Genomic DNA, 20,190 nt, shown 5'->3' on the forward strand with positions numbered 1-20,190 from the left:
AAGCCCAAAATCACATCTGACCAAAATTTATGATCACTCCAAAGTCAGTCTGACAGTGCTCCGAAGGGACTCCAAAGGGACATGCCTCTTTGGTCATTTCCTTCTGGGCATATGCCCACCAACCATCTAGTTCTTATGTAGAAGGCTGTGGGTGAACCGCCAATGACATCAACAGAGAGCCAAATCAGCTGGTCTCAAACAGTGAATAGAGAGGAGTTCCTTCAACCCTTTTCCTCCAGCCTCTTCCCATACATCTGTTTTTAAGCCCCAAAATAGTTCTTTGCAAAGGTTTACACACCCTTGTCAAATTATATGTTTCAATGAATCCCTAAGTGAACAGAAGCAGACTAAACTTCCATATAGTACAAAGTTAAACACAACCTGTGCGATATTCAGCCCATGGCAGTAGGTGCTTTTAAAACCGCTGACAGCCATGGGTGGAATTAGACCTTAATATTCAATGATGGACCATGTCCAGGCACTGGCATTGAATATCCGGGTCTCCGGCAGACTCAGAAGTTATGTAGGTGACAGCTGATATGTGTAGCCAGCACCCACATACTGAATCAGACAAAAATAGGGCTTCTTTTTATGTAATTCTATCTATCCAGTTAGGTATGCAGTACTGAATAATAGCGGTGCATGTATATCTTCCGGGTCTGCCTCAACTGGGTCCCATGGCAAACTGTTGCGGTGGTCACACCAGATCTTCAGCATTAAAAATCTGGGCACAGTCCACTCAGTTTGGTTTAAGAAGGCATGAGCTTTTCCTGCACACTTAAGCCTCACAGAATATCAACCCCAACATCATCTTCATATTTTCATGCATAATTATTATTTACTTTCAGGGTTTATACAGATTCAAATTTGAAAGCAGTGACTATGGCAGGTGCATAATTTTGGATACCCTTTCAGTCAGTCCTCTGTAATGTTCTCCTTTAGCAGAAATAATTCTTACAAATGTATCCAGCTAACAGCTAGAATTGCTAACATATGCAACCACATTAGCACGTGTTAATACCATTAATGTAACTCATTTTTACTACTCGTCTCATTTTGTGCAATGCGGCCTAATTAGTAATAACCCGTATTAAGGTTGTTAGCACACGGCAATGTAATTGCACATTTGTAACTCTAGCAGTAAAAGTATGTGGGCACCAGCGATATTCTGTTCTTACTTGTGGAATTTTTTTCCCACTCTTCCTTGAATAATTCTTTTAGCTTTAGGTCTTCTTTCATGCATTGCATATTTGAGATCTTCCCATAAATTTTCAATAATATTCAGGCCTTGGGGACTGTGAACACCATTTCCAAACCCCTCATCTTTCTTTCTTGTAAGCAACTTCAATATTGATTTTGAAGTTTGTTGTGGGTTGTTCTCTTGCTGAAATGTCCAAGCTTATTGTCAGCTTCAGTTTCTTTGATGACTATTGGATATTAGCTTCTAGGATAGGTTGATACTATAGAATATTTCCTGAGCCACTGGTTGCTACACAACCCCAAAGCATAAGAAAGCCACCCTTTTACTTAATGATTAGCAAGGCGTTATTTTCTTCAAACGTTTTCATTTCATCGGTTCCAAGCGCTTTATTCCAATGTTTCCGGCTTATCAAGCTTTTCTTTTACATATTTTAGATGTTGACCTATGTGATGAGGTTATACAAAGGTTTCTTTGTCACAGCTTTCCCATGCAGATCATTGCTGTGTAAGCAACGCTCTACAGTCAAAAGCTGAAAGGCTAGAAGGGTTAGAGTTATCTGTTCAACCATTCAGTTTTCTTCACTGACTAACTGAAGGATTAATGAGTCATTAATAACTTTTTAAAATGCATAGTAATAAATCAACTGGAAGGATGTCTAAACTTGTGCGCCTGCCTTACTCATTTTTAAATATTTTTAATCTTTTATTTCATAATTACTATTTTCTGATATTAAAATTAGCAGAAAGATGTCATAAGTAACTTGCACCATGTAGAGCTTGTGTCAGCTTTGCTTCACTCAGGGGAATTCTTTGAAACATGCAATTCAGTCAGAGGTGCTTAAACTTTTGCGCATAAATGTAATTAAAATAAAAGGGCCAGATGATAAAAAAAATTATCATGATTCTCTGTCATCCGTTTTAGCAAAAGAAGAGAGCGTTTTGAACATTTTTTTTAATTCGTTTTTTTTATACAGCCATCTCTACTTTCTCTGGCCCCAACATGCAATGATAGGAAGGGATCTTACATTGTATTGACATCCTTACAGCTGGTAGTTTTGCAAATGTTTCTTCATTTTTCACACGAGATAAAATGGTGTCCCTAAGCATATTAACAAAAACAAGGAGTGCTGAGAAACCAGAGAAAGGACACCAGTCACAGAAGTTCTAAGCAAACTCCTGTGCAAATTTGCATACATGAATCTAAGAACCAGGCTGATTTATACACACATATATTATTCATGCATATGTTATGGATAGCCTGAAAATCAAAACCTAGTAGCCTTCTCGAGAGCTGATTTGAGAACCACTAGTCTAAGGAATGGTTTCCAAACGGTGTGCCATGAGAGAGCCAGAGATATACCGCCAAAGATTTTAACTTTAACAGACAGCTGAGATGAGAAATATTTGACCAAGCGAAATTCACCTTGCCACATTGCCCAAGCGCGCCATCCAGCCAGCCAATATCCATCCTACCAAGAGGGTCAAGTCTCGCAGATCAACCCTTGACTTCTGTAAGAGAGTCATCTGGGTTTCGGCTCAGTGATAAGATCCTGCTACACATACGCCGGGTTCCCTCGATTGCGTGGCACCATGGAGCTGGGCATGCTCAGCTACATGCCAAGATTAAGCACCAGCAGTTTATAAACGTCTGGCTCAGGAGGTCCAGGGTCGGTCAGCCAACACATGACACCAGTACAACTGAACTGTTAAGTTCAGCTATTCCATCTTCAGTAGTTTAACTTGAATTTTTAATATTATTACCGTTCGCTTTTTCACAACGGATAAGTATCTGGTTACCAAAGAAAAATTTTCATCCTCCAATACGATGTGAAGGAACCGATGCAAAGAAGGCTAAGATAATCAGTCCCTCACAGGTTTTATAAGGGAAATTAAGAACCAGCCATGGTAAAAGAGTGCCTTGGTTCATGTCAGCGCAGTGCCCCTTTTGCCGCAGCTTGGTAAAAGGGGCCCTCAATTAGTTAGAATATACTTTATGAAATAGGTATCCTTTTCATTGAAAAAGTATTGAACAGTTCAGTATGGTCTTTCAGTCTCTATGACAATCAAATGCTTTCAATAGAGTGGAGGAGTGGCCTAGTGGTTAGGGTGGTGGACTCTGGTCCTGGGGAACTGAGTTCAATTCCCACTTCAGGCACAGGCAGCTCCTTGTGACTCTGGGCAAGTCACTTAACCCTCCATTGTCCCAGGTACAAATAAGTACCTGTATATGTAAGCCGCATTGAGCCTGCCATGAGTGGGAAAGCGCGGGGTACAAATGTAACAAAAAAAAAAAAATTATTTGTGAGGAAGTTTTTCCATCTTTCTTTTTTGATTCCTCTCTCAGCAGCAGTGTATGCACATTTCTCTATCCCTTTATGTTGGCATTGCTCAAAACCCTGTTCCAGAGTGTCACTACACCAGCTTACAGACACCCCAGAAGCTTAAAGAAAACCATTTATGCTATGTACTCATGCTCACTGCTTATTTATCTAGGTGGAAATGTCAGAGCTCCAGGAGGAAAGTCTTAGCCTCACAGGTTGTGACCTTGTTAATGTTGAAGCAGGCTCTGCTGCTGTCCCGTGAATATTCATTTCCTTCTAGCACAGAGTAGTGAATGACGGCAGCCTGTCTGCTTCTTCCACATAGGACAGGGTGTGCTGACATCCTGATACAGCAGCAGCAGGGTACCCTCTACAAAAAGCTAAGTCATGACTTGCAAAGGTGTAACATCTAATAACCACCAAAATGAATATCTCTCACCAACCGAGCAACAAAACCACCTTGAATTCTGGACAGATTTCCCCTTTAATGAAGCTTTCATTCAGTGTTTTTATACTGTTCAAACCCACTGGCACATTTAGCATGTAGTGATGACAGAACATCACATTAATTCAGATCAAATGTAGGAAAAGAAGAGGAAATTACAGGAATTCTGTTGCATTCTGCTTGCTTTGGCCCCATAGTGCTGCAGGATATGTTTAGAACTAACACATTCATTCTGCTATTCAAAAGAAGTTATATGTTCCACAGTGGCCAGTGAACATATAAATTTACAATCTACCTATTTTTGAAACTTATACAAATAATATTGGGCTGAATATCTGACTGGATGACCTGATAATATCCATAATAGGAAGGGACCAGGTTTGGGATGGAGTGAGGGTAGGCTAAAGACATCTATTCACTGGCAATATTCAGTTGCTGAATGGAAAAATCTGTTCATTTAGTTTAGACCTGATGAACAGGCAAGCGTTGGTTCTCATGCTAAATAGCAGGCCTCAGCTATATACTGAAGAGTTGCAAATCTCCTGGACCAGATGGTATTCATCCCAGAGTACTGATAGAATTGAAAAATGAACTTCCGGAACTATTGTTGGTAATATGTAATTTATCTTTAAAATTGAGCGTGGTCCTGGGGGATTGGATGGTGGCCAATGTAACGCCGATTTTTTAAAAGGTTCCAGAGGAGATCCGGGAAATTATGGACCGGAGAGCCTGACGTTGGTGCAGGGCAATATGGTAGAGACTATTATAAAGAACAAAATTACAGAGCATATTCAAAAGCATGGATTAATGAGAGAAAGCCAATATGGATTTAGTGAAGGGAAATCGTGCCTCACCAATCTATTACATTTCTTTGAAGGGGTGAACAAACATGTGGATAAAGGTGAGCCAGTCGATATTGTGTATCTGGATTTTCAAAAGGCGTTTGACAAAGTACCTCATGAAAGACTCCAGGGGACATTTGAGAGTCATGGGATAGGAGGTAGTGTCCTATTGTGGATTAAAAACTGGTTAAAAGATAAAGACAGTGAGTAGGGTTAAGTGGGTAGATAGTGGGGTTCCTCAGGGGTCTGTGCTGGGACCACTGCTTTTTAACATATTTATAAATGATCTAGAGATGGGAGTAACTAGTGAGGTAATTAAATTTGCTGACAACACAAAGTTATTCAAAGTTGTTAAATCACAAGAGGATTGTAAAATACTGCAAGAGGACCTTTTGAGCCTGGGAGACTGGGCATCTAAATGGCAGATGACATTTAATGTGACCAAGTGCAAAGTGATGCATGTGGGAAAGAGGAACCTGAATTATAGCTATATAATGCAAAGTTCCATGTTAGGAGTCACCAACCAAGAAAGGGATCTAGGCGTCGTCATTGATAATATGTTGAAACACTCTGCTCAGTGTGCTGTGGCGGCTATTAAAACAAATAGAATGTTAGGTATTATTAGGAAAGGAATGGAAAACAAAAATGAGGACATTATAATACCTTTGCATCGCGCCATGGTGCGACCACACCTAGAATATTGTGTTCAATTCTGGTCGCTGCATCTCAAAAAAGGTATAGTGGAATTAGAAAAGGTACAGAAAAGGGTGACAAAAATGATAAAGGGATTGGGACGACTTCCCTATAAGGAAAGGCTGAAGCAACTAGGGTTCTTCAGCTTGGAGAAAAGATGGCTGAGGGGAGATATGATAGAGGTCTAAAAAATAATGAGTGGAATGAGGGCATGCAATGAAGCTACAAAGTAGTAAATTTAAAACGAATTGTAGAAAAGTTTTCTTCACTCAATGTGTAATTAAACTCTGAAATTTGTTGCCAGAGAATGTGGTAAAGCAGTTAACTTAGCAGGGTTTAAAAAAGGTTTGGCCAGCTTCTTAAAGGAAACACCCATAGACCATTATTAAAATGGACTTGCGGAAAATCCACTGCTTATTTCTGGATTTATGTATTGAGCTTTTTGGGGGATCTTGCCAGATATTTGTGACCTGGATTGGCCACTGTTGGAAACAGGATGCTGGGCTTGATGGACGTTTGGTCTGTCCCAGTGTGGCAGTACTTATGTACCGTAGGTAGCACCTGCATAGTGACTTCACCCTGTCTATTCAGTGCCAATACCTATCTGGATTGTGGTGCTGAATATATTGATTGTAAATGCTGCAGTCACTGTACCGGCTTGGTATTAGCCCCATTGTTCATAGTGAATATGATAGTTCCATAGGAAGCCATTGTGCAATTGTGTGCTGTAAGTTCAACCACTGATGGCTATGTGTGTTCCATCGGAACAGTCGTACTTTGCTTATTCTTAATGATTAAGTAATTCAAAGATAAAATTTGTGCCATTTAATTAGTTTTGCCTAATGAGATATATTGCACCTCCTTATTTTAAAAACTTATAGTCCACATTTTCCAATGATCAAAGCAGGTTACAACCATACATATACAATATCATTTCAAAAACATTAAACAGTACTAAAACAATATAAAAGACAATTTTAAAAATAAAAAATATATAAAATACAATAAAACAGAGTGACTAATAACCCTAATAGTTTCAAGCACAATAGTCAAAACAATTTTAATAGCATGGATACAGTAATAGCATTTGAAACATTTTTTTTTTTTTTGGTGGTAGCAAGTTCCATACTTCATTTAATAAACATACATTTGGTTATATCTTATGATGATTTTGTAAAAAAAAAATCTGGGTTTCAGTGTGCTTTTTCTTACGCATTCCAATTCTCTTTTATAAAATGAAAAATAAAAAATAAAGATGCTTTAACTTTTAAAACACCAACAGTGACAAGGAGGTGGCATCATTTTTCTCAAGACTGGTGGGTTTAAAATAACTGGTGATAATCCCATTTGAAATAAAACGTGTATATGTGTGGGGCTCAACATCATGTGTTCCTATGGAAAGAGCTCTCTTGTTCATGCATTTGCTTTTCCCTCGATTTTTCTAACTTTTCCAGACTTTGTCTGCAAGGATACTTTATGCTTCCACCACCAGATTGGACTGTCTGCTAGATTTATAATTATTCGTCCAGGAGCAAAATATTTAAAAGTGACAGTATTATCTTTAATCGCTAATCAACAGTTTTGTGGCTCCCTTTTGGCTGTTTGTTAATCTTCTCAGGGCCTTTTTGTACTTTTTTTTTACATAGGTATTTTAATTCATTTAAAATTGTGTACCCTTTTAAGGAATCCCTTCCCCTCAGGTTCTTCCTGCCTATTCATCCCTTCTACATGTCATGGTGATGTTGACTTTAGCCATCAAGGCCAGCACCCGGACATAAATAGATGTGGAAGGGCTAAGATGACCTTTCCATAACGTCAAAGTCTTATTTCTCCTTACAGATTAAATCATAAGAAAAAATGAGCAGCTGCCATTTAATCATATTTTGGCTGTTGCCTTGGGTCTTTAAACTGGTTTTGATAGATTTATCATTGTTGCAGTATAAAGGGCCAGATTCAGTGAATAGTGTTACAAAATCAACGCTCAATGCTATTCTATAATGAACACTCAAAGAAGAGCGCCCATTATATACTGAGTGCCAATTTCGGCACACCAATTAGAGCCCTAGGACTTTTGTCTACTGAAACCAGGTATAATTGTTGTCGCCCAATATAGGCGAACATCCCTGGTATTCCATAACACTGTGCACAAATTTTAGGAATGCCCCTGACCTGCCCATACTCCTCCCATGGCCACACCCCCTTTTGGGTTGTGCACTATGGTGGGAATTCTATATATGGCACCTTAAAAATGGGCGCAGACAATCCAAATGGTTAGCATGATTCTATAAACTACGCTTAAAGTTAGGCATAGTTTATAGAATATGCTCATGTGCCATTCTTGCAAGTAAAATTTAGGCGCACCCATTTAGGCCACCTAAAACCAGGTCTAAATACATGCACCTAAGTTAGGCGCAGATTGTGTGTATTTTATAATAGTGCCAGAAAACAACAAGGCATAGAGTCTGCCAAATCCAACATGGAGGATATAAAACAAGGAGGCAGATCATATAAAAAGACAATCTTTATTCAAGTTAAAATGCTCCCAGGCTAATAATCATCTGTGCCCATACTGCCTTTTTATATGATCTGCCTCCTTGTTTTATATCTTCTTTCACAGTGTGCATAAAGTTTTGAAATGCCCACAACCCGCCCATTCCACGCCCATGGCCATGCCCCCTTTTCGACTTCGCATATTAGAATTTACACGCACTGCATTACAGAATACACCTAGGAAGTTGAGCGTGTTGATTCTAATTAAAACCAATTAGTGATGCTAATTGGTTAAGTACCAATTATCGGAGCTGATTGGCTTATTAATCAATGAAGTTGTACGTGCAATTTGGCCATGCAGCCAAATTAGCACGCACAACTTAAGGCGCCATATATAGAATTTGGGGTTATGGGATTTGGGCGTACATTGTTATAGAATAGCAAGATGTGCACACATTTCCAGATTGGTGTCGATCAGAGCCTGTTAGTACCCAATTAATGGCACTAATTGAATTATGAGCTATTTAGTTGAATGCACATCTTGAATTGGCACCCAATTTTTAGGTGCCATATATAGAAATTGGGAGAAAATGTTTAGATGTAGAGTGGCACCTTTCTGTTAGGGGGAAAATGCTCTTTCTAAGGAAGGTTAGGATCTACCAGCCTTTTGTCGACATATTTCAGAGTTTTTCTTTTTTCCATAAAGTATGGAAATGGCTAAAGCAGGAGAGTGGGAGTAAATGAATGAAAAAAAAATTGTTCTGTGGAAAAAGTAGGATTTGGGCATTTTATCTTTTAAAAACATGAAAATATTTCCAAATTAGAATACATAAATGTTCTAGTACTTACAGCTCTTAAAACAAAGCTTAAAATGCACCTATCCGAACAAGAAGCACTTTCTGTAGAAAAGCATTATCTTGAACCTTTGTACCAACATGTGTATGGGGGTAATTTTATAAGGAACGTGCAGTATTTTCTTGCAGTTTCTATATATGGTGTCCCAATTTGGGCACCGAAATTACAGCCCGGATTGAAGATGCACACACAAATTGTTTAACGAGCCATTAACTACCAATTAATTGTTAATTATTGTAGTTAACTGGCAATAATTGGTATTTGTGTGCTCATCTGCCTGTGTGCTATTCTGTAAGACCAGGTGCCTAAATCCCCTAGTGCCCATCTCAGAAAGGGGTGTGGCAAGGGGAGGAGGAGGGGCCTTCTGAAAAGTTGCAGGTGGTTTTGTAGAATATCATCATTCCTGCACTCAAAAGCCATGAGTTGGACACCGATATTTACACCAGGTTTCTGTTGGCATAAATACTTGCGCCCAACTTTGGGCATAGGAGGGGGGTGCTCAACCTGGAATCTGCTTAGTGCTGATTTTTTTCCGGTGCCGATTTTTGGGTCACCATTTATAGAATTCTCCTCGTTATGTGTTCAAGTAGGGACCGGGTCCACACTTAGGCATGTGTTTTGTAAAATAGATGATTACGGAGACATGCATGCACACAATTTACAGTTCTACCTGCCTTGAAGAAGTTGTTAATGTGTGTGCTTACGTTCCCTAGGGTAAAAGGACATGGGTGCATGGTTCCCTTATAAAATAAGTGCAACATGAGCATCTGTATGCCTTTCTAGCCTAGAGGCCCTGTTATAAAATTACCCTGCAGATATTTGTATTTAGAAAATACATGGAAATGCAGGATGTGTGTGTGTGATCATAATCATACATCCTGTACAATGAGGTCAATATTCAAAAGCATTGTGACTGGCAATGACACTGTCTGCATTTAAAAAAAAATTCTGGCAGCTGAGCAGATAATTTTGGATATATAAATCATCCTGGTGTTCCAGATTCAGCACCACTGCGATGTATGGGGGTAATTTTTCAAGTAGTCTTTAGCATATGTGTAAAATGTTAGAATAATGGCATATATAGACATGTAAATGCCAAAAATCTGCCTCAGTGCTATTCAGTGAATATGTAGATATATTGTACAGGCAGACGTGCACATAGGCTGAGTGTAGCAGGACTCACACTTAGCTGCATACTGCTGGATTCTGGTGCCAAAATCCAGGTGTATTCTATAAAAAAAACACATGTAACTTAATTGGCTTAACAAGCTAATCAGTGTTGATAACAGCACTTAACAAGCAATAATGAGCACTAATTGGCAATAATTAGAACTTACGCACACAGCTCGCTAAGCATATTCTATAATGAACTGCACCTAAATTCTAATGTGTGCAGTTCAAAAGGGGCGTGGCTATGGGTGGGGAAATGTATGTTCCATGGACGTTCCCAAATTTACGCGCGTAGTTATAGACTATGGCCCAGTGCGCGTAAATCTACGTGTGGGGATTTACACCACATTTTTATTGGTGTAAATGGAGGCACGTAGTTTTAGGTGCTGGGATAACAACTAAGTATTTTATATACTGCACCTAAATGCAGGCGCCGCTTATAGAATACGTTTAGGCTGAAATGTTTACTGCACTGATTTTTTTAGGTGCTTTATATAGAATCTGGCCTATAATGTATAGAATGCTTTGTCATACGTATATCTTCAGCATTCAAAGCACGCACATACACCAGTCTATAGCTGGCAGAAGTGCTTGTGCGTAAATTATAGGCATTTATATATTCGGATAGGCTAGTGTTCTGCAAAGAAAAGTAGTCATCTGCTTTCTTTTATAGAAAGGGTGCCACCTATGGGCCCCTGATGCACCATTGTGAAGAGAATTGCCCTCATATACATCAAATGAATTGACTTTTAAGGTACACACAGGTATTAAGTGACACCATCTAAATTGATCGTGTCACTGAATATTTGTATAATTTGCAACTAACTTAGACATTTCTTGCATTTTCCATGCAGCTGAATATTGACCTCAGCATGTTTGTCAAACCTTTGAAAATAAAAGTGCAGCATTTCAAAATTGCATTAAATCCATGACTCTTGATCATTTCAGAAGTAGCAGGAGGGAGTAGAATAGTTTCATGCTGTACATTTTATTAAAAAGTTTAAATGAATACTGTCCATTGCTATAAGTAAGAAAGTCAGGAACTGCAGTAGTCATCTTGTGATTGGTCCTCCTAAACATTTTTAGAAAATCCATGTGATTGTACACATAGCTGAAACTAGTAAGAATTTTTTAAAATAAAATCTTGCTTTTTAAATGGAGGAAATCATTGTAGGATGACTATTTTAACCTGTTTGAAGAAGGACGGTGTCCCTTTAGGAGTTCAGTTGGTTTCCCTTTGCTTTCTAGGAAATGGGTTTTAGATTTCTGGTAATATACATGTGTTCTTTTTCCTTTAGTGTTTTTCAGTGGCTATCTCACCCTGTTGCTGATTTTTTTTTCCACCCTTCTGTTGTCAATGCTTGTATTAAGAGGCCTATTTACTAAATCACATTAAGATTTTACTGTGAATGCAAACAATCACCAAACTCAAAGAAGCGTTGCATATGATTTGGGACAGCCTGCCACAGGGACCCATTGACAAAGCTGTTGAGAAGTTCCCAAAATGACTGAAGCCAGTGTTAAAGCTGGGGTTGGACACTTTGAGCATTCACAGTTACACATTGTTAACTGTATCATTTGAATGATGTTATTTTACTGTATTTTAGCTCAAACATTTTTGACATGCAAAAATCGCTTGGTAGAACCCTAAAATTTCAGTAACATCAGCATAGCTTAAGATAATTAAATATTGTTTAATAGTAATACCCAGGGCTTTTTTTGTGCCGGTACGCACCGGTACAGCGTACCAGCACCTTTTTTTCCCCCCGGCAAGTTCTGCACCCTTCCTCTTACTCCCCTACTTACTACTACATCGGACTTGGCAGCGATTGAGAGAGGCTTGAAGCGTCGGAGCTTCCCTCTGTGAGTCCCGCCTATCTTGTTTCAACTTCCTGTTTCCGCATAGGCGGGACTCGCAGAGGGAAGCTCCGATGCTGCCAGCCTCTCTCAATCGCTGCACTGTTCACGCTGCTGAGTCCGACGCTGGCAGCCTTTCTATCGCTTCGCTGGCAGGCAGTGGAGGAGGATGGGCTGGGGGAAGAAGAATCGCTGGACATGGGAGAGGGGAGGGCAGGGAAGAGAGGAGAATCACTGGACATTGATGGGAGGGGATGGGAGGGGAGAGAGGAGAATCACTGGACATCATGGGAGGGGAGGGTAGGGGAGAGAGGAGAATCACTGGACATCATGGGAGGGGAGGTCAGGGAAGAGAGAATTGCTGGACATCGATGGGATGGGAGGGCAGGGAAGAGAGAATTGCTGGAGGGGTGTCACGTTTTCAACGCTGGAACTCGGTTTGTGAGCCCTTGGACCACTGCCGAGGAGCAGCAGGCAAAACCACCCCCAAACCGGAGACAGGGCAGAACAGAAACTGGAACCCCGGACTGGAGTTGCAGCAGAGGCAAACAAGCTGGAACAAGCAGAGCAGGCACACTTAAACTTCACCTGCACTTGGCCGCTTTTCACCAGGAGTTGAGCCCCTGGCTGCAGGTGGCCGGCAGGACTTACTGGGCAGGGCAGGACTGGATACCCACTAGGCTGAACCAGGACTGAGGGTCAGAGGAGAAAGGAACATACAGGGGCAACAGGGCAAGGAAGGGAAAGCTAAAGGGCAGGACTGAAAGCTGCAAGCAGCCACTTAAAAAGGGAACAAATACTGCCAGACAAAGACAGAATTGAAAGGTGCAGAGCAGCTACTAAAGACACAAACAGACAAGGACTAGACACAAAACTACAACTCAGAGACAAGACTAGAGAACAAGCAAAAACCTAATCTAAACTACATACAGACTAACTAGAACAGACAAGAATCTCAGGCAAGAATCAATACAATAAAACCAGACTAGGCAGACGTGCACACAGCACACCAACAAACCTCAGGGCCTTAGGCGATGCACAGGCAGAGAATTCCCAACTGACTAATAAGCCCAGCAGCAGCTGAGGCTCAGCTGCCGCAATCACCAGGCAACTATGGGTGCTGGGTAAGTTCAATCCAAGCAAGCAAGTCTGGCAGCCTGGAAGATCCTGACCGGACTGGGCTGAAATCTGGAACGGGTGACAATAACCAGACAGTCCATTGCAGCCACCAGGTCTGGCCACCAGGTGGCGAGAGGAAGGCGAGCACGAAGCATGGGCAGAATAGTGACAAAGGGAGAGAGGAGAATCGCTGGACATGGATGGGAGTGGAGGGCAGGAAAGAGAAAATTGCTGGACATCGATGGAAGGGCAGGGGAGAGAGGAGAATCACTGGACATGGATGGGAGGGGAGGGCAGGGAAGAGAGAATTGCTGGATATGGGAGGGCAGGGAAGAGAGAATTGCTGGACATGGATGGGAGTGGAGGGCAGGGAAGAGAGAATTGCTGGACATCGATGGAAGGGCAGGGCAGGGGAGAGAGAAGAATCACTGGACATGGAGGGGAGCGCAGGGAAGGAAGAATCGCTGGACATGGATGGGAGGGCAAGGAAGAGAGAATTGCTGGACATGGATGGAAGGGAAAGGCAGGGGAGAGAGAATTGCTGGATATGGATGGGAGAGGAGGGCAGGGAAGAGAGAATTGATGCACATGGATGGCAGGGGAGGACAGGGGGTAGAAAAGAATCACTGGACATGGATGGGAGGGGAGGGCAGGAGAAGGAGGAGACATGCTGGACATGGATGGAAGGGGAGGGCAGGGGAGAGAGGAGAATCGTTGGACATGGATGGTAGGGGAGGACAGGGGACAGAGGAGAATCGCTGGACATGGGAGCGGTGGGCAGGAGAGAGAGGAGACATGCTGGGCATGGATAGAGGGAAGAGATGAAGGAGATGCACATGGATGGGAGGGCAGGGAAGAGAGGAGAATGCTGGAAATGGATGGAGAGGAGAGCAGGAGATAGAGGAGAATTGCTGGACATGGATGGATGGAGGGGTTGGTGGGGAGAGAGGAGAAATGCTGAACTTGGATGGAGGAGAGGAGAGAGGAGAAGTGCTGGACATGGATGGAGGGGAGGAAAGAAAAAAGAAGAAGATGCACATGGATGGAGATCAGGGAAAGGAAGAGAGGAGAAAAACTGCACATGGATGGAGAAAATAGGCAAAAGCTGGATCCATGTTATACCTCCTCCAGTCAATTCCACGGAGGAGGACCCAGCTTTTACTTATGGGTGTATGGCAAGAAATGAAGAAAGGAGGAAAGTATAGAAATAAATGGAAAGGAAGCCCTGGAAACGGAGTTAAGGGAACAGATAGAGAGCAGCAGAATCAGAGACTGGGACCAATATGGATAGAAAAATAAAGTCACCAGACAACAAAGGTAGAAAAAAACTCATTTTATTTTCATTTTAGTGTTTGGAATATGTCCACTTTGAGAATTTACATCTGCTGTCTTATTTTGCACTGGGTTTACTGGAGCTGAAACAGCTTACAGAAATTATTTATAATGAAAAAAATCACGTTATTTTTTTCTCCTATACTAGTATAATATTTTCAATGATGTCTGTTTGTATGCGCCATGGCTGGTATAAGGGGTGTGGCTATCATAGGAGTGGAGCCATATGTGGTGACCTCACCCATAATGAGTACCGGCACCTTTTTTTCTACAATAAAAGCGCTGGTAATACCTAAGTATGATGACTAAATAAATGCGTAAAATTTCTCACTTAATTTCAAAGCAATTGAGAAAATGGCAAAATAACTCCGGGGGGGGGGGGGGGGTTACTTTTTTTTTACCTCACCTAATACATACATACTTGCGAAATTTGCCTACACTCTACTCAGACACTGACCCATACATTTACCGGCAAAGTACATACCATCATATCAAAGCACGTACTTTTATTCACCGGTTGGTATTTTATAATGAAACTAGTAAAAAAGGCCCGTTTCTGACACAAATGAAACGGGCACTAGCAAGGTTTTCCTCGGAGTGTGTATGCTTGAGAGTGTGTGTGTGAGAGTGTCTGTGTGAGAGAGAGAGAGTGAATGTGCGAGTGTGTGTGTGTGACAGAGAGAGAGTGAGACTGGGTACGAGTGTGTCTGTGAGAGAAAGAGTGTGTGTGTGAGCATGAGAGTGTGTGCCAGGGCCCCCTCCCTCCCAGTTCCAGGGACCCTCCCTCCGAGTTCCAGGATTGTCCCCTCCCTCCCTCCCTGTCTCCAAGTTCCAGGGTCATCCCCTCCCTGCCTCCCTCCAAGTTTCAGGGTCCCCTCTCTCCCCTGCATTCCTCCACATGCAGGCTACGTCCTCTGTGCCCTGCCCCCTCCATCCATCCATGTGCAGCATCTCTCCCCTGCCCCCTCCACCTCCCTCCAAGTTCCAGGCCCCCTCCCCCCTCCGAGTTCCAGTGTCCCCCTCCCTCCCTCCCATTTCCCCCTCCCTCTGTCCCTCCATCCCTCCCTCCCAGTTCCAGGGTCCCATGGAACTGGGAGGGAGGGGGGACGGAGAACTTTGGAGGAGTGACATCAGCAGGTGGTTACGATCCCAGTGAGACACATTGGAATGTTGGAGGAGCAAATTATTATATTAGATTATCCCCTAATTGGCATGATTCAGTACTAGCTGATCTTAACATGCATTAAAGGGGGAAATTCTATAAACAGTGTTCAAAAAAGGTTGCTGAAAAAAATTGGCGCTAAGCACTAATCAATAAAGGGTACATACCCTTTGTCGAATAGCATGTAGCACTGATTCCCAAAACTAACAGTGGACGCCAGACTTACACCTAATGAAACCTGGTCTAAAGGATGGTGTCAAAGTTAGGCGCGCTTACCCAGTATTCTATAACTATGTATGTAACATTCCAGAACATTCCAATATGCCCATGACCTTCCTATGACCACGCCCCCTTTTGGGATATGCGCTATGGGAGTTAGATGCCACTTATAGAATAGCCTGCAGCAAGATGTGCATGCAAATTTTAATGGGTGCCAATTAATATCAGTAATTGGTTGTTAGTGCACAATTATTGGTGGTTAACAGTTTGATAACCAATTAATTGGTGTGCTCATCTCAGCAGTGCGCCCGTATTTGGGTGCCATATAGAATCTGGGGGTAAATCCTATACACACATTCAAACCCCCAGTAATCACCTACCCCTTAATTCTATAAAAGTTGCCAAACATTGCACACACAATTTAATTGAATGAGGTAATTAGTATCAATAATTGGCTTTTTAACAAGCTCTTATTGGCACTAATTAGATTTAATTGGTATTTACATGCATAAATTTAGGTGCAGGATCTGCACCTAAAATTTACGCATGATCTGAAAAAGGGGTTGAGGAAATGGGAGGGTCATGGGTATAACAGGAGTGTTCCTATAATTAATGCACGTTGTTGTAGAATAACAGGGATATGGACCTAATGTAGGTCTGTACATCTGCACCATGTTTCAGTTGATGCAAATGGCCGCTCCTAAAGTTAGGTGTGATTACAGGGCATTAGTGCTATTCTATAAACCACACCTAACTTTAGTCCAGCTCATAAAATAGTGCTTTTTTCAGTGCCGATTTTTTTTGACACCTTATATAGAATCTAACCCCTAATCTGGTTTAGTGAATAGGCCTCTAAATGTTGATTTCAAAAGTCAAACTAATTCAGCATTTAAAATTCTTGTGTTTTATTTTATTACCTACCCAGTTATGTTACCTTGAGGAAAATTTTCTGTAGAAATTGAAGGGTGGAAAAATGCAGTGTAATTACCTGCCCATGCTGTTGAACCTAAAGACAGCAGGAGCTGTTTCACTGTTTAGAGTTTTACACGTTACATGTTCAATGTCATTTATTTTATAAAATCTTAAAGATGTGTCTCAAGCACCTTTAATTCCAGTTTGATGTAACTCGATTTGTGAAAATATTTGAATGTATTCTTTTCTTTAGTTTTACATTTAATTTTTTTTTTAATTTATGTATTTATTTAGTTTTACTTTTTGGCTTTATTGTGAATTTGATGTGATTTATGTGCATTTAAAATGTTCTCCCTTCCCATTCTGCCCTTGTATCTTTGCAGTCATTGTATTCAGCAGATTCTAGAAAGTGTAAATCATTGTCATCTAAATGGCATAGTTCACAGAGACCTGAAGGTCAGTATATGGTGCCAATAAATTGGATATAAGTAGTTTTTATTTTGGGGTAAGGGCAAAGGGGGCAGAGTCACCGTGAAAAATGTGCAGGCCTACTTCTCTCTCATCCTTAAACGTAAGCTAATACATTGTCTTTTTGCATGATTACTGTTTCCAGTTTGCTAGTCTGCAGGCCTAATATACATCATGGCTTAAGCCTAGCTGATGATCTTCTTAAATAAGGATTGGCACTTAACCCAAACAATTAAGCTTGTGTGGCAAGACACTTTCGTTTGGGTTGTGGGAAGTGGAGCTTTATTAATCGTTCAGTGTTCCCTTGAAGATCTCCCTAGCTGTGATGTGTGTCAGCCTGCAGACTTAAACACCACTTCTGTTCTGAGACTATGGGTTGCAACAGTGGAATAACTAGCTACACATTGCTCCATTAGAGTAGGAAAACCAAAAATGGTGCTTTGCCGGCTGTAGAAAAAGAAGCTTTAGGGAATCACTCATATACCTGCAAGTGATTAGCTTGAGCAATTCAACATAGAAATCAAGTATATCATCTGTTAAAAATACAAAGGTAACATAATTTGTGATAAAGTGCCTTCTTCAAAATTAGTCAATTAAGAAGTATTTGCTGTATCTGTACTCTGCTCTTTTTATTGGAAACACTTGCAAACATTATCTGTAAAGACAGTGGTATAAGTGACTAACTTATATTTTAACTCATACACCTTTCAAAAGCGAAATGTATCTAAACCCGGCAGATACTATTTCCAAAGGTCTGTTTGTAAGCGAATCACAACTGTAATGAAGCAATGGGTATATGTTCCTGGACACAGTCCAGTACACACCCCTGGTTGTTCATTTGTTGTACACTTCAGCCCGTCTCACTGAGGGTATACAGACAGTGAGTGTAAGCTTGGAACTAACACACGCCCCCCTGGTGTTTGCATGCAGTCATTGCATTCAGCAGATCCTGGAGGCTGTGCTACATTGCCATCAGATGGGTGTGGTCCATCGGGACTTAAAGGTGAGCATGGTCAATGGTGCAAAATCACGTTGAATGGAATTCACTGTAACGGTTTCAGCTGCAGTTGGGCATGGAAAGCATGTGAAAAAAATATTTGAGAACTTAGCCTCAACTTCATTTCCTCTCATTGCCTCAGGACATGCAGAGGAAAATGATTGCAATCCCATTGAAAATAAGGCCTTTCATATATATAGTAACATAGTAAATGACGGCAGATAAAGACCTGTACGGTCCACCCAGTCTGCCCAACAAAATAAACTCATATATTGGCTTAGGCTATTTATGTCCTCTGAGGGTATTGTTAGTTGCTGCTAGGACAGATAGCAAATGGTTTGTGCAGTATTCTGCTTGCAGGTAATGCATTAAGGACCCTGTTTATAAGCCACGCTGTAGGATTAGTAAACAGGGCCCTCAGATTTTGTCAGGTGTTAGTAGAGGAAAGTTTGTGGTAAATCTGAAGCAGCTAGGGTGAAAGAATATTTTGGATGAACCCCAGAGAAGTCCCCTAAAAGCCAGTCATAATTGACTTCTGTGTGGCAAAGGTTGCAGAAAACTTCATTATATTTCTGGAGAACCTCGCTTTTCTTTCCCATATCTGATGGTTAAAATGCTCTGGTATGTTATTCTGACCTAGTGTTTGTTTCATTTTGTGAATTATGTGATCACTTTAGGGCCCTTTTACCAAATTGCATAAAATGCTTTAAGGGGCTGTGCAGTAGTTTTGCAGTTACTGTGCGGTAAGACGCGTGGTAATTGCTTTGTGCTAGGGGGTGTGTCATTTGCTAAGAGTAAGCATGAAAGGCATTTTGTTGTTAGCTTGCTGGAAATACTGTGTGCTAATCAGCACTCTTGACGTTGGCACGGGACCACTTACTGCTTCCTAAATGGGAGGCACTCTCTCTCTAATTCTGTAAACTTACATGCTTAATTTGATGCTTAGGATAAATTATAAAACAGTCAGTTTTGCACGTAACCCAGTTTTAAAATTAGCTGCTAATTGGCATTAACAACTTATAATTGGCTATAATTGGTACTGATTTTCAGTTATGTGCGTAACTGCCCTTAGTCGCTATTTTACAAATTGAGCACACAAAATCCATCTCTTTCTGTACCTCCGCAGTCTGGACCCCTATGACACCAATTTTCTCTCTCACTCCATCCCCAGCCTCCTTGTTTTAGTGCCCCCACGACTGACGCTGTCTTTCTTCATTTCTTCCTCCTTCCAATTTCATGGAGTGTCATACTGGCTCTGTTGCTTCGTCCCCGTGATAGTCGAAGTTGGGCCCTATTTGGCTGGAAGGAGGAAGCAATGGACTGAAGCAGCATCAGGCACGGGGGCAGAAAATCAGAGAGGCTGCAGTAATACTGGTACTCCTGGCCCCTGATCTCCTTGTCAAATTCAGCAAGGTAAATGCAGGAATCTGCATGGGAAAGGGATTCTGGACAAACTTTGTGTTGGTCAGAGTTCCTGCAGGTATATAATAGAAATCAAACAAAATAAAACATGGAAAAGAAAATAAGATGATACCTTTTTTATTGGACATAACTTAATACATTTCTTGATTAGCTTTCGAAGGTTGCCCTTCTTCCTCAGATCGGAAATAAGCAAATGTGCTAGCTGACAGTGTATATAAGTGAAAACTTTCAAGCATTACTATGACAGTCTGACAGGGTGGGAGGATGGGGGTGGGTCGGAGGTATGCATGGGAACATCAAAGCATATCATTGATATCACTTATATACACTGTCAGCTAGCACATTTGCTTATTTCCGATCTGACGAAGAAGGGCAACCTTGGAAAGCTAATCAAGAAATGTATTAAGTTATGTCCAATAAAAAAGGTATCATCTTATTTTCTTTTCCATGTTTTATTTTGTTTGATTTCTATTGATAACCTTAAGAGTGGACTAACACGGCTACCACACTCCTCTACTGCAGGTATATAAAAACTGTCACCTGTAACTTGTTTATTGAGCCTTTTTTTTCCCTACATCTCTGTTAAAGAGTCTTGTCTGGTCACTGTGAATCAAAGCAGCACCCAAAACTTGAGACCGCTTGGAAACGGAACCAATTTTGGACTTCCACATTTCTCCAAATTAAGG

The 20,190-nt window shown here is 41.2% G+C and overlaps 1 protein-coding gene across 15 annotated transcripts in view; it reads left to right on the forward strand.

Moving 5' to 3' along the window:
* The window catches only part of CAMK2D (calcium/calmodulin dependent protein kinase II delta), a 559,079-nt gene that overhangs the window by 376,555 nt on the left and 162,334 nt on the right, over positions 1 to 20,190 (forward strand). For 9 of the 15 annotated variants that reach the window (XM_030190831.1, XM_030190817.1, XM_030190825.1 and 6 more), the window contains exon 6: positions 17,001 to 17,073. In XM_030190831.1, the coding sequence (XP_030046691.1) occupies positions 17,001 to 17,073 (73 nt within the window). Of the gene's footprint in view, positions 1 to 17,000; positions 17,074 to 18,015; positions 18,089 to 20,190 lie in introns of all 15 variants that reach the window. The other 6 variants (XM_030190832.1, XM_030190818.1, XM_030190828.1 and 3 more) reach the window with 1 other exon arrangement.

Source organism: Microcaecilia unicolor, chromosome 2 (genome assembly GCF_901765095.1).
Source record: "Microcaecilia unicolor chromosome 2, aMicUni1.1, whole genome shotgun sequence".
Lineage (NCBI taxonomy): Eukaryota > Metazoa > Chordata > Amphibia > Gymnophiona > Siphonopidae > Microcaecilia > Microcaecilia unicolor.